We start from the raw sequence: 14587 nt of genomic DNA on the forward strand, positions 1-14587 counted from the left end.
TTGCTGCTTTCTCAAAAAGCATCCTTGATATTTTTCAGCTGTCGAACAGCCAGGTCAACGGGGAGGTTAAAATGAAGGTGACTAATACGGCCCAGGATGCGCAGGGCCCCTTCAAAGCCAGTTTGGGCCATGTAGCTCCAGGGCTGATAGTGCAGTTGGATCAGAGTTCCTGACTTACACAATAGGTTGAGCCAGGACACCAGCCGTTGCTCATTCAGAGCAATGCAAACCAATGCTTTAAACGCTGTATCTGGTCCTCGCTTGTAACGACAATGCTCCTTCAACACAGTGTGGATAGCACACAGTAGCGATTGTGTTGGCGTTATGGTCACTTGGCTGCTCCCTACGGGCAGCCTGAAGGACTGTGAAAGCTGCTGGGCTGGTGTTTCCACAAAGGCCTTTCCATTTTTGGAGTTGTAGTATTTGAGAAAGAGGTCCCATGGGTGCATAGTTTGTTGTTTGGGTACATAAGGCAGCAGGCATGAAATGGGAGCCAGCATTAAGCTCATGGTTTGAGAGGGCAAGAAGAGGCCATGAGCCAATAAGTCTTTTATAGCAATTGCTAGCTCTTTCCTAACAACCATTGTCAGCCCATCTCTGGGCTCCATGCTCGAGTTGCTGACAGTGTGTTCAACGAAGACATGACTTTGTGAACCTAGCAATCGCACTTTCTTCACTGCAGCCTCCAGACGTTGCAGCAGAGGGCCATAGTCCTGTACCGGGGGCTCCCCAGGCCACATACTAGGGGGAAAACGTCCAGTCGCACAGCCAAACTGGCTTGAAGCAAAAATCTGGAGCACAGTGATTGCTCTTTGGATTAGTTGCAGGCCAGTCTCTTGAATTTTCTTAGCTTGTTGGGGATCCACTGTAGAAAGAAAAAAAAAATATTTTAGATCGATTATATATTTCAACTAGATTTAAAAATAAATTGAAAAAAATAAATATTTTAGATTGATTATATTTCAACTAGATTTAAAAATAAATTACAAAAGCACATAGCTGGTCCTTAACAATGAAGTTACTTACTATACTGTACTATTTTTTACCTTTTGCCCTTTCTTTACTATTTATCTATTGGATGACTGTACTATTTTCCCCTTTTCCCTTTCTTTACTATTTATCTATTGGATTACATCATATACAGGTACTGTAAAAAAAAACACAATCGTGGTAACGCTATTTTATTAACAAAGTGACATATGATACAGAACAAACAATTTTACAGTACAGTACCAAGCCCAAATAATGTATCTGAAGATTCCAAATCAAATTTCCTTTGCTCCTTAACAGCGGCTCCAGCAGGAGAAGTTGTAGTCATGAGGGGGTGAAGTTACTCTATACTGTAATTACTTTGCAAATTAAATTTAAATTTCGGAAAGCCTGTCATAACTTTAAGTCGTGGTTAAACAAATTGCATTATTGAATACAGCTACAGAATATTAACATATCAAACAGGCATCATTAGTTTATTGCAACCCTAGAGAAAAAAAAACTGCAAATGTGGCAATTCGGCAAGAAAGAAAAAAAACCAAAACTCTTGGGCTGGGTCAACACTGAATGCAAATGTTATTCTTATTTACTTTGCCTCAATTAGTACTACAGGTACTGTCTTTATGCCTTATATCCACGCACAATGCTTAAATACACAGGTTGTCCGTTCAGCCAACCGAAGAATACACAGTAATCTGAATTGTAAAACCGAACCAAACCTCTTAGCAAAAGGGAGACGATGATCTCTAGATTAAACATTGCCAGTACCAGCATCGCATTCATGTAGTGCCTAATCTGCAGATTGTGACTCAATCTGAACAACAAATTCTGGAAACACAGCACACTGTTTACTATGGGATAATCATTTATGTTTTGCAGCTTTATTGTCTATTGTAAAAAAAAACAACAACAAAAAAAACAAAAAACAAAAGATGCCAATAAGCCTAAAACTAAAACATGCAGTGATGCTATGGCAAAGAAATACAGCTTCTAGGTTTGCATATTTTAGAATTAGCTAAGGCATTGCAGAGATACCTATTATGAAAATTTGACTTGGCCAGGGTTTTGGAAGGCTTTAGGTTTAGGTAAATCTGGGATTTACAAATCCCATTTGTTAATTTTTTTTAATAAGCTGCACAGAATTTCTTGTGCGCTGACAATGTTCTAGCAGTGCACGATTGCAGGAACATTGCTGACAACATCTAAATTGGTCGTTTGACTGATCTTTGTCTTGGCAGGAATACAAAGAATAGTTTGAGTTTGCATCTACTGCATTTCCCAAACCATAAGTCACTCCAGAGTAGAAGTCGCACCAGCCAAAAAAAACGCATAATGAATAAATAAAAAATCAATATATAAGCCAAAACACGTATGAATAAATGAAAAATCAATATATAAGCCAAAACACGTACATTTTCAGGGGTACGGGAGTAGCAGATACTGGTACACAAGCCTAGAGTGCCCTTTCACGGCTGTTGGTGGGAAAATAAAGGTGAAATTATATATTTTAATATTTAAGTCGCACCTGAGTATAAGTCGCAAATCCAGCCAAAGGATTAAAAAATAAAAAAAGAAAGTGTGACCTATAGTCAGGGAAACACAGTACATTTCATTTAGCTGGCACTGTAACACCGCTGTTAAGTACATAACTAACCAAAATATTGTAAGCCAAAAATATGCCATATTACTGACCTTGTCTCTTTACCCCTGGGATTCTGGCATTGTTTCCCGCTGTTGGATTCTGTTGGTTTTGTCCACTCCCTAACAAGAGAGGGTTCCCCATCTCATCTTTGGGAAGAAAAAGCACAGAGTTGGTTACAGAATAAACTCAAAAAAGCAAAAAAAATGGCTAATGCTATAACAAGTGGTCTACCTTGGATGAAGTTGATAAACATTTCCAGGTCCCTAATCTGGGTTTTAAGTTGTTCAACCAGTTGCTCTTTAACTCTGGCTGGGTTAACAATCTGTGCGATGGCAGCATCAACTCTTTGCCTCAGCTCTTCTAGAGGCAGATTTCCAATGTCTTCATTCAGGTTCACATCCAGCTTCTTAATCAGCTCATCAATGATAACCTACGTTTTTAACAAAAGGTTAAACTTAAGGTTAAACTTGGTTTGTTTAATGGAGATTCGCAAGACATATTGATGAAAAGTCCACATGAGGAAATGTTATGAAAACTCCAGACTGAGGACATAAATTAGGCCTTGTCAAATCTATAAGGTGATTAACAGCAGATCTAAAAGGAAGGAAACTGCATTCCACAGCAGTTAGGCCAAACTAAGAAAGAAAAGATGAATCTTGGACTCAGATCATCACAACATCACAGGAACACATTCGATTTAATTACACAGAAGCAAGAGCATGCAAGAAAATGCATACGACCGTGTGCTGACAAACTGTGTACTTTTCATCGTTTCCTCTTTGCTTAGAAGACGCTTTAGTGTTACGATTAAAGGAATAACATCTGCTACAGATTTGGGATAACGGTACACGGTTCGGTTCGGTACATTTTCGTTACTGGTTCACAAGTCACGGTTCGGTACATTTTCGTTACTGGTTCAGTACAATGGGAAACAAGCAACAAAAACTTGCACATGTATTAGACTACCTTTTTTGTCATTTATTTTGTACAGACATTAACTGACTGCTAACTAAAAACCTGTTATAAAAGTGAAAAAAAAAAAACAGAATAAAACATAAAAAATGCATTAGGAGGGTTCTCATACCATTTATTCATTTTGGTCATACACAGGAAAAGAAAAAAAACAATTTCTAGTAGAAATGAGGTAGTCAGGTAGCAACGTCACTGTAAGAAACTAAAATTAGCAATATTTCTATACTGGCACAAGTCAAACAAAAATTTCAAAAAGTACAACTAAAATCTCTTGAAAATATTACAAAAATAAGTGTTTCAATGACTCTAGGCTTGGGCTAATATAAAATAAAAGGCAGTACAGAATTAAATAGTATCTCCTGGTGTGCAAATACAAAATACACTATAAAATATTAGAAAAATAAAATCTGTCTTTTAAGAGTCTGTAAGGTCAACTATGCATCTCTTGAGAAGGTAACTAAAGTATCATTAAATTTTGAGTTAAAAAATGAGCTTATGTGCGTAAGTGATGGGACACTGTAGCGTGGCTCAAGCATTTTCAATAAATTCTTGAAGCTGGTTTCCCCTACTATGGCATATGGGCACATAGATGTGGATATGCATATGCCAATTGCTTCCATTATCTTTTTGGCCCTGTCTGTGCTAAAACCAAGAGGCTGATAAAAAAAAAAAACAATGGGAATAAGTTGCTGCATACTTGCATATTCGACGTGTTCCCAGTGTCGTACTGCACGTCAACGAAACATCACCGGCAAACATTCTTTGTCCGGTCCACTCACATGCCATCATCGCATTGTTGCATCAGGAAAGCGTGGCGGCTCGGCGGCTCTTTAAACTCCACACTCTCACCCACGCACGCCATCACTTTTCTTCTTTGTCTGTTTTTCTTTTTCTTCTTCTGTGGTCTATTGACAGTTGCTGGTGGCGTTTAGGCTCATTACTGCCACCTGGATTAAAATGAGGACTCGCCTTTTTTTTTTTTTTTTTAATAGGCTACTCACTCAGACATATTCGCCGTGTGACGGCGTGCACCGAACCGTAATGCCCGTACCGAGACAATGCACATATACCGTTACACCCCTACTTTTGCATAAAGAGGCTTTCCTTCCTCTCATATTCAGCATAGGGATTGGGGTGTTTGGATTTCAGGTGTATTGCAGCCACTTGTCCTCACCTTCTGTCTTTCCAGGACAACTGATTGTGGCAGCGAGTCATAGCTGCCCTCCTGGTAGGCGAATTGCTCTAGGTCATCCAGCTGGGTCTTTAGTTGGAAAATGAGATCTTTCTGTTTTTCCCTCCAAGCCTCGAGGCACTCCCTCTCCTCTCTCTCAGTCTGAAAAAAAAAAATTATTGTGTGAGCACAACAATGAGTAATCATTAGTATGATTTTTGTTCTGACCTGCTTGGTATGCCCACTTCACTAATAAAGGAAAGTGAAGGAAAGAAGGCTCAGTATATATTTTTTTTGTTTCTGTGATTTTATTCATTTAACAAAGTTACATTTTGTTTTATGCTGATCAGTTTTTGTAAAATATACTATAAAAAAAAAAAAGACATTTTGCCCTTTATTTAACTATTGTAATTGAACACAATTGAAGGCCAACAAAATTGCATATTATTATACCATGGGTGTCAAACTCATTGTTTCCCCTTTTTTTCATGTTTTTAAGAAGTACATTAGATACGTCTTCATATTAATTGAAATATAATTTTACAGAACATATCCTGAACATGAAGTGTTTGTGTATTTCTTTTTCATTTTTTAAAATTCATCAAGCGGACCAGATTGAAACCCTAAGCTGACCAGTTTTGGCCCGCGGGCCATATGTTTGACGACCCTGATTTATACATTTATATGTTTCTAAAAAACACCTACTGATGCTCACATTCACACTTATGTTTGATTTCCAATGCCTGATCAATCCATACAAAAACATCAGACCAGCATTCTAGTGAAGTCTTGCTATTAAGGCAAGTGTTATAGCTACCTATTTTTATATCGAGGATATAGTCCAAAAGGCTTAGCTCAATATTTATCATACATATGTAATTCATGCCGTAACACAGTTGAGAGTACACAAAGTTTCTTACAATGTATTGGAAACAAGACGAGGTTTGCCAAGTCAAACAACAGCACGAACAAAGCGAGCTGTTTCAACACCGCTACGTCCAAATATTGAAAAAAGGTCATAATAACAGCCTGCAGTGCATAGCCTGAGTCACATACGCTCGTGGCAGGATTCAGCATTTTCCACAAGAGATAAGATCTGCATCTGCTATGATTGTGAGAACCACACTCTCAGCCATATAAAAGAAAACAAAAATTAGTTGATACTGATACTGCCTGTGTTGCTTTATTAATTAGTGACTGTGAAGTAACAAAATTAAATTAAAATATAGTCTTTATTGTCCTTGTAACACGGGGATACAATGGAATTGTATCTTTGCTTTTAGCCCAAGTGAGCAGTGGGCAGCTTTAAGCGCATGGCAGCTTTAAGCGCCCGGGGGTGTCCAAATCATGAGTTAGTGGCAAGAAAAAAAAAACTGCTGTTAAAATGTCATGTGATCTTTATTTGCATACTAGAACTGAGTCTAATCAGATCTGACATTGACAGACAATTCTATTACAATTACTGTATAGTAAAGATGAACACTGAAGGCTGATTTCAGAAATTAGAGGTAGCAAAATGTTACTTTTATAAATCAATGTCTGCTATGAAATTTGTTGTTCATAATATTTCTCTTCAAACGATCTTAGATTTAAATCAATAAATACTTTTGAACTATATTGTTTCCATACTGAGGTAATTCTTGTGTTAACAGCAGATACGCTGTTGCATATGAGCATGTGATTTCACATGCTAACCTCTGCACTACCAGAGATCTTTCATTCATTTTTGGTTCAAGGGCCACATACAGCCTGATTAAATGTCAAGTTTGCAGTAAATTCATAACATATTTTCATATAAATAATATAAATACGTCCATGTTTTTCCCCATTTGTTTTCATGCAAAGATGTACAGGTATAGTTAGATAGATAGATAGATTAGATAGATAGATAGGATAGCTAGATGTTTATTAATCCCCTGGGAGTTCACGCCTGGAAATTAGAAATATATATATACAGTACATATATTAAGAAATATTTATATTTAATGAAATATTTGAAAAAACATCACGGACATGTGTTTGTGCATATTTTAATATCAAAACTCATCAAGCAAGCCGTATGTTTGACACATCTGATTTAAACCTTGTTATCAATATATCGATGGTCAAACTGAGACGTCGTGTTTTAACTAATCAATGGTCTTCTTAAACACGGCGGAGGTCTCGATCACATTACATTTTCTTAATGAAACTAGTATCCACAGATCAAGTAGCTCTTTTATTTAAACGTCACATTTTTAGTGTTTTATTTGACATATTTTGGCCATTTTAAGTGATTTCACACACGAGTTTAACTATCCACTGTGCTATATAGAATAGCGAGACCCTCTGTCGCCACAATACCGAATAGAATAATTTTATGGTGTCGTCAAAGCAGTCCTCACCGAGTTCTCCAGCTGTTTAGCGTCCTGAGCCCGACAACCAACAACATGAGGACAGCCCTTGAAGGCGAACTCTTCCAACTCGGCCAACATCCTCTCCTTCTCCTCGCTCTGGGCGTGAACTATCTGCTTGAGTCGGAATTGAACCTGTGCGAAGTGAGAGGTGAGTGCGAGCAGAGAGGAGTTCAGCAAACCCTGCTCCTCTTCCAGCCTTCTCAATCTGGCGGCCATTTCCTCGTCGCTGGCCAACGTGAAGCCGTGAAGCGAATTTTCAGCGCAGCGGCTGCGGTTCTCATCTTCTGAACTCGCCACGGCGCCCACGGGTGCCCAGCGCTCTCCAGCACCGGCTAGTGCGACCTCGCTGTCCGAAGCATAAAGCTCTTCTGTTGACATTATGAACGGGAAGCCTGAGAGTATTAAATGACGCCTGTTGTGTATTTCTACGAGTACTACGCAGTTCGAAAGAGGGATCACACCAGGAACAGCAGGTGTATCGCCATTTTTAAATTAACGTTTCAAACGTCATAGCGGAAATAGGAAAAGATCAGAAGTCCGCCTCGTTTTTCTTCAGAATAAGAGCACGTTATTTGCTCCAGTAGTGCAGCGTGATTCAAACGCTGTAGCTTTTGTATCTAGTAAATACAAATACATAAATATATAAAGTAAAACGTGAATAGTAGAAGTGAATGGTTTTCTTTTCATTTGTTTTACATTGTAATCTAAATATATTATTGGTAAACTTTTAGGATGTCTTGAATGTTCTAAATAGAGTGATCACCTGTCCCGCTGTATACACAGGAACATATTTGTCCTACAACGAACATTTCTTTTATAAAAATGGATATAGCACCCTTGTCTAAGCAATTCAAATTTACTGTAAACAAATTAAAGTATAGAGATGAGTGCAGCACAAATTTAATTCAACTTTAAATTCAGTTGCTTTAATAAAAGGTTGTCTATCAAAAATGATAAGAAATAGATATATATTTTAGGCCAGAAATTTAGTTATCAAATACTTTTTTAATTTTTGTACTTAATCCCAGATTATTTTTTAAAAACAAAAACATAAAATCATTTTTAGCCTTACCTTCACTTATAGATGAAGTCCATGGTTGTATCTCCCGGTCACTTTAGCATTGTGGACGCCAGAGGTTGGACCAAGTCATTGCTTTGCAAGTCACATATGAAGTCCATGGTTGCATCTCTTGGTCACATTAGCATTGTGGATGCCAGAGGTTGAACCAAGTCATTGCTTTGCAAGTCACAAGTAAGTCTCAAGTCTTTGCACTCAAGTCCGAGTCAAGTCTCAAGTCAAGAAAGGCAAAGTCCAAGTCGAGTCCAAGTTAAGACTGAAAAGTGTCCCAAGTCCTGCCGTTTCTGTTTCGAGTCCTTTCAAACAAAATAATGATATATTTACACAGATCACTGCCACTTGGTTTTTTGTCGACCACCTCGTAGTTTTTAAATCCGAACGTCACGATCTTTGGTGTAATTTTCTCTCACGCGCGTCGTTTGACAGCTCTTCCTCATTGGTTGTCCCGCAATTTGATTGGCTCGATGCTATCACATCAAAACAACGTGGGTCTAATTTGATTGAATGTTGTGCCGACAGCACAGTAGGTTATTAAGCGCTCCTTAATAACTTACTTTATCACCTTTGGGTTTTGGGTAAAGTATCAAGTCTTGTCGAGTCAAAGGGCTCGAGTCCAAGTGAAGTCACGAGTCACTGATGTTCAAGTCCAAGTCAAGTTGCAAGTCTCTTTCTATTTTGTCGAGTCGAGTCCAAAGTCGTCAAATTGATGACTCGAGTCTGACCCGAGTCCAAGTCGTGCGACTCGAGTCCACACCTATGGTGGACGCTAATGTTTAGTGTCCGTTTGCCAAATTAAGCCTTGAATTTCTAAAAGTTTTGAAAGAAATATGGCTTTGAATGTATGTGGCTGAACTTTCATGAGGCTTCTTTGCAAATTCTTCTTTTGCAAATTTTTCAGGTCACAGTATCCCGAGTTAGTCCAGACGTTATCACATGATGAGAATAAAAGGCAAGGAAAGCAGTAAAGACGGTTTCTTGCAGGACAGCCACACAGCCAGTCCTTTCGTTTGAAAAGAACAACTGTTCTGTCCTTTAGTTTGAAGCAAACCTTTTAGCTCCGGCGTTAGTCTTCCATTACTTATCACTTTCTGTTTGGATTGGAAGTCCAGTTTTGAGAAATGTTTTAGTCTTGAAATACAATCCATGGGCAGTTGGATCAGACAGAGCATAAAAACGCTGTTCTTCACCCACTTGCTTGGCGCTGACTTTCAGTTGCCTGTTGAAGCCAGCTGGAGAGCACCTGTCAGTTCACGTACGACCCCTAGAGGTGAGGCAGAGTGCTGTTTGCCTCCCCTGCTGACTTTTCTTTGCACGTTCTTGTACGATTAGCAGGAACAGTTCTGCGCATGCATTAAAGACATTACACAGACTGTAGAGAGTCATTCTGTATAACATATATTGGCGATATGCTGAGGAACAGAAACGGACACGTGTCAAACGATCCAGCTTGTATTGAATTGGGGATTTCTGCCCCTATATTTGATCGCGAAATACTCAAATTTGGCTATTGTTATTTAATAAAATGTCAAAAATGTCATACTAAAAAGGCATCTTTAACACAGATCAGTGGAAAATATTAATATTTATTTTATGTACTTTTTTCTTTTTTTTTTTATCATGATGGAAGGTGAGGCACTGTCTCCCCCGACCGCACGTCACTACTGTGAAGACGCCCATGTGTAGTGTGCTGAAAAAAGAAGACGCCACCTTTTGGCTGAGACTGGTGGCTGGAGATTCTGAACCAGCATTCTGCAATTTGTGGGCATATTAGCGAATCTGATGGAAACTACACGATGCACTTGAGTTTTACACAACAAGCACACAACATCCAAAAGTGTGTAGTATTTTTTATGCAAACCAAATGACACTGAGTTGGATCAAATTACTGCAGTAGAAGTTCATTCATATCGGTCAACCGACTGCAGAGAATCTCAAACGGAACTACAATCTCTCAAGAGAGATTCAAGTCAAGGGCCACACATAGTTGTAGAGTTCTACAACGATGCAGAATATATGTTCAGCCATTCCATATTGTTATAGCCTAGTTTTTAACATCTGGTTGCTTTTATGACACCAATGTGTTTCAGAAACCTGATGGCCTGCCACCTGCTGGATTATGATGCCAAATCTGTTTGGTGTCTATTTTTTATTTTCATGTTTTTCGTCCCAGATGGCCATATAATCAACAGGAATTGTTGGTTTTATAGAGACCTATTTACACTAAAAATGTTTAATTTTATATGAGGTCATATTTTGTTGCGCCATATCTGCTTATTTTATGTTAAGTGTGGTTTTGGTTATGTTTTGGGTACAATAGAGTTTGGTTTGTTTTGTTAGGGCAAAAGGGGAGATACGTGCAAAAAACCCAAAACAAAACGTCGGTTTAGAGGTAGTCACCTTAGTTTGAGCCCTGTCATGTTAAAGCGTGAGTTAGTTATTCAGGAGCTGATAAAACGCTGTTTATGTACTGTTGTGATTGGAGTAGCTGATAATAAAGACCCCATCTTCCCTGTCTCTGTTTACCTCTGCCTTCAAGCACAAAGTGAAGGGGAGTTAGCCCCAGAGCTAATGTTAGCTTCAGCTCTGGAGCGGAAGCTAACCCTCCCCTGTGCATTCCAACTACGGTCGGGGCGCCAAAGCAGGAAAGAGCTAACGTGTAACCAGACACTGTTCAAATTAATTTATTTAATTAAAAGTAAAAAAAAACAACTATGCAAATATCCCATTTTACAATGTGGACACCTGCAGCTTATAGAGGAGTGCAGCCTATATATGTACAGTTTTCTTTTTAATTTTAGTGGGTGCCGCTTATATTCAGGTGCTCTCAAAAATCGGGAAATTACGGTAATTATGATTGAACCATAATCAAAAAGTAAGTCTCCACTAAATGGTTCATAATTTTTTTTGTTTAGTAAAATAGTGTGTTTTATGCAAAGTATGATTTTACAAGCATCGGAATAATCATCATCAAGTGTTTATCGAGCACAAATGGGTTTTTTTTAATCGCAATTATCCAAATGTATGTGTAAATTCCAGTTGACAAAAATGTCTTGTAGCTGGCACTACTGACTTGCATCATCTTCCAGGTCATTGCTTGTTGGTGCTTGTATTTGGGGTTAATTGACTTTAAGTCTATTCCTAATAGAAGTTTTGACAAGTTTGTCCCAAAATTAAAATAAATATCAGTTTTTGAGCAATGAGAAGGTTGATGCTTGATTAAATCTCATCCTTCCAAAGTGTTACCTGATAGCAGCAAAAATGGCGGCAACTGTAAAAAACAACAACTGTGAAACACACAAAACAAATAAAATAAATGCTTTGCATATTGTTAGCAATTCTACATTGACTGGGCGCTAAAAATGTCTTAAAACATGTTTGACTTTTGTGTGCAGCAGACTAATGAATAACCAACATGGTCTGCACTGGCAAAATGCACACTGACCGCATCTGTCGCTTCGACTACCTGTGCTACTGCTCAGAGGCAGACGAGTTTATATTTTTCCACTCCAATTCCTCCGTCATGTTACCTAACCTGGGGTCGCGACGCTTCCAGCCTGCCCTTCTGGACTTGTCATCAGTTGAGGATCACAACACTCAGTACTTTAACTTTTTGGAACTCCCAGCTGCAGCTTTAAAATTCATGCCCAAGCCTGTCTTTGTACCAGACGTGACACTGATCCTAAACCGGTTTAACCCTGACAACTTGATGCATGTATTCCATGATGACCGCCTCCCAATCTTCTACACCATGAAACAGTATTCAGACTTGGATGATGAGGCTCGGCTAGGGTTCATGGAGGGCTGGGGGGAAGGACCACACTTTGACCTCTATAAGCTTCTCAGCAGCAAGCAGCCACTGCTTAAGGAACAGCTCAGGAACTTTGGCAAGCTAATGTGTTTCACCAAATCTTGTATTGGTCTGTCGGAGATGACCACATGGTACCAGTATGGGTTTGTGCAACCGCAAGGGCCTAAAGCCAACATTTTGGTCTCAGGGAATGCAATTCAGCAGTTTGCGAGGGTGCTAATGGAAAAAATGAACATAACTAGGGCAGAGGAGGCAGAGAAAGATGGTGGAAGTGTAGAACGTGAAAAGGAAAAGGAGAAATACGATGATTACGCCGTTGTCTTCAGCCGTTCAACAACAAGGCTAATACTCAATGAAGCAGAGCTAATACTGGCTCTGGCCCAGGAGCTTCAGATGAGGGTGGTCACAGTATCACTGGAGGAACAGTCATTCCCCAGCATAGTCCAGGTGATCAGTGGAGCTTCTCTGTTAGTCAGCATGCATGGGAGCTCAGCTGATCACGTCATTGTTTCTGCCCGGGGGTGCAACTGTGTTGGAGCTGTTCGGTGTGTTTTTGCAAGCATATTCTCTATCATGCAAATCCAATAAATACCCAGTTTGATGAAGATGGAGGAGCCAGTGGTTGAAGCCTGATGTTTGCTGAAGTTGCTACAAGAGAAACTTGTGGTCATCAGGGAAGAAGTCAGTGTTTGATGTGTCTAATCCAGGCTACTCTACACACCAGGGTTCACTCCTGGGTTGTGTCATCATAGGTAGACAGTTAAAGTATTCTTCTGAGGGATCCTAAGAGTCCAGTTTAATAGTCGTCATCAGATTCGTCCTCCCGATCTGATCCCTCCATCTCCTCCTGCGCGGCCACCAGAGCTTCTGCCAGTTCCCTCTCATCCCTGGGTGTTGGGTCTGGAACTTCTGTGATCTCTTCATCTCCAACATATTCTTTCAGTGGCGTTGGAGGGACAGACGGGCTGAAGCCGTCTCCAGCGGTCTTCAACCCCCATCCAACATATATGTTCTCAAACTTCCTACAATAAAAGATGGCACAGGATAACACTGTTTATATTATATATTCAGAACTAAAGTGTTGTCATTAGAATAAAGTATAGTATATCAGATTATTCTCCATTACTTTCCACTGGCATACGCATGTCCTCCTTGCCAGAGGTTTGAGCGCAACACAGCTATAGCATGCACGGAGGTGAGGGTGGAGGACATCTTGGAGGTCCAGGGAGGAGTGTTGAACAATTCTGTGAGACAATTCAAAGTTAAAATTAAAAGGCAAATAAAAGTGGATTTCTGCTGCAGGGATTACCAACTAAATCATTATGAAGGTTCTCAAACAAGAGCTTGCAAGAAAGACAGGACTGTAGAGGATGCAGACTTTCCTGAATACTAAAGAGCAGTTTTACCCAATCTGTCCTGCAGCACCCCCTATTGTAGGAGGACTATTGTTAAGCCCCTCTACATCCACAGCGTTTGATTCAAAATTCCACAGAATTTTTAAAGACTAATTCAAACAAAACCATTTTTCTTGCTATCGTGGAACAAATGAAGAAAACATGTAAATTAAGGTTATCTGAAAGCAACCTCAAAACCTCCACGTCATCTTTAGGAGGACACACTCAGTTTTGGGGACCACTGCTCTGGATCATGACATCTGATGAACAGAATCAGTAAAAAAATTGTACACCTACATCCAAATTCAAATGTTGTTGTTCAGAGAGAAAAAAAACGTATCGGATCATTAATCAACTACTAATTCAGGTAATAATGCATCAGTTCATCCAGGAATGTAAGAAAAAGTCCAAATACTGACCGGCATCTTGACTTAATGGAGTAAGCAGAGGAGGTCCAACCTCTGGCTCAGGCTCATCTGGCTCCTCTTCTGCTTCTTCCATGTCTTCGTCCTCGTCTATGTCTTCACTTGGTTTCATAGACAGATTCAGCCAAGTACAGCGACCCTAAAATATTCAGATTCACATGGTGAACCAGAACCCATTCATGAGACGACGAGAAGGCTCCTGCAGCCTACAGAGTTCACGTGTGCTCACCTGTGGCAGGATGTGCTGAACATGATGCACCCAGGTGGACAAAGACTCTGCCATCTCAGAAACTGGAATGCCCTCAAAGTCTGGATTTACATCATAGCTATCCTGAAGTGGCTCACCTTCCTCATCATCTTCCTCCTCCATAATGAGAAAAAATCCCTGGGGGCTGACATGTGTCCCAGCAGAGATCCGAGCAATCTGCGCTCTCAGATAGTTGGCTTCATTCCCGGGAAAAGGAGGGTAACTCTTTACCGGGGCTTCAAGCCTTCCTGTGAATAATTTACGAATCTGACGAGAAACGTCGATTTGTGCGGGAGTGACAGATGGAAGTTTTATCCATGGAAGACCTGGCTCTTTGCAGACATAGTAAAGGAACTTGTTTGCACCTGTTCCCACCGTCTCTTTGGGCACCACTGGAGGAGGTTTGTAGGTTGACTGAGGGACTGCATTCTCCTGGAAAAAAGTTTGGAAAGAGTTCAACAAGA

The 14587-nt window shown here is 39.8% G+C and overlaps 3 protein-coding genes across 3 annotated transcripts in view; 1 reads left to right on the top strand and 2 right to left on the bottom strand.

Moving 5' to 3' along the window:
• Positions 1–7861, bottom strand: rundc1 (RUN domain containing 1). Its single transcript, XM_008329184.3, has 5 exons — positions 7160–7861; positions 4779–4937; positions 2864–3062; positions 2683–2778; positions 1–865 (listed from the first exon to the last, which is right to left on the bottom strand). The coding sequence occupies exons 1-5, from the start codon at positions 7547–7549 to the stop codon at positions 12–14; spliced, it is 1698 nt and encodes a 565-aa protein (XP_008327406.1). The 5' UTR covers positions 7550–7861; the 3' UTR covers positions 1–11.
• A 614-nt stretch (positions 7862–8475) lies between these two features.
• LOC103392554 (protein O-linked-mannose beta-1,4-N-acetylglucosaminyltransferase 2-like) lies at positions 8476–12674 on the top strand. The gene is given in 2 exon segments (XM_025064791.1): positions 8476–12540; positions 12542–12674. Coding segments are annotated over 2 exon segments (996 nt in total). The 5' UTR covers positions 8476–11661; the 3' UTR covers positions 12659–12674.
• A 5-nt stretch (positions 12675–12679) lies between these two features.
• The window catches only part of LOC103392569 (radial spoke head protein 6 homolog A-like), a 4587-nt gene continuing 2679 nt past the window's right edge, over positions 12680–14587 (bottom strand). Inside the window, exons 3-6 of the mRNA XM_025064507.1 lie at positions 14106–14582; positions 13871–14015; positions 13184–13301; positions 12680–13079 (exon numbers count right to left, since the gene is read on the bottom strand). Coding sequence (XP_024920275.1) covers positions 12854–13079; positions 13184–13301; positions 13871–14015; positions 14106–14582 — 966 coding nt within the window. The 3' untranslated portion in view covers positions 12680–12853. The remainder of the gene's footprint in view (positions 13080–13183; positions 13302–13870; positions 14016–14105; positions 14583–14587) is intronic.

The sequence above is a fragment of the Cynoglossus semilaevis genome, chromosome 17 (genome assembly GCF_000523025.1).
Source record: "Cynoglossus semilaevis isolate Cse_v1.0 chromosome 17, Cse_v1.0, whole genome shotgun sequence".
NCBI lineage: Eukaryota > Metazoa > Chordata > Actinopteri > Pleuronectiformes > Cynoglossidae > Cynoglossus > Cynoglossus semilaevis.

Coding starts and splice junctions, on each gene's coding strand:
- rundc1 (XM_008329184.3), bottom strand. CDS start 7,549: ATGTCAACAGAAGAGCTTTATGCTTCGGACAGCGAGGTCGCACTAGCC. Junction 4,938..7,159: donor CTAAACAGCTGGAGAACTCG/GTGAGGACTGCT, acceptor TTTTTTTTTCAG/ACTGAGAGAGAGGAGAGGGA. Junction 2,779..2,863: donor GTTTATCAACTTCATCCAAG/GTAGACCACTTG, acceptor TTCTTCCCAAAG/ATGAGATGGGGAACCCTCTC.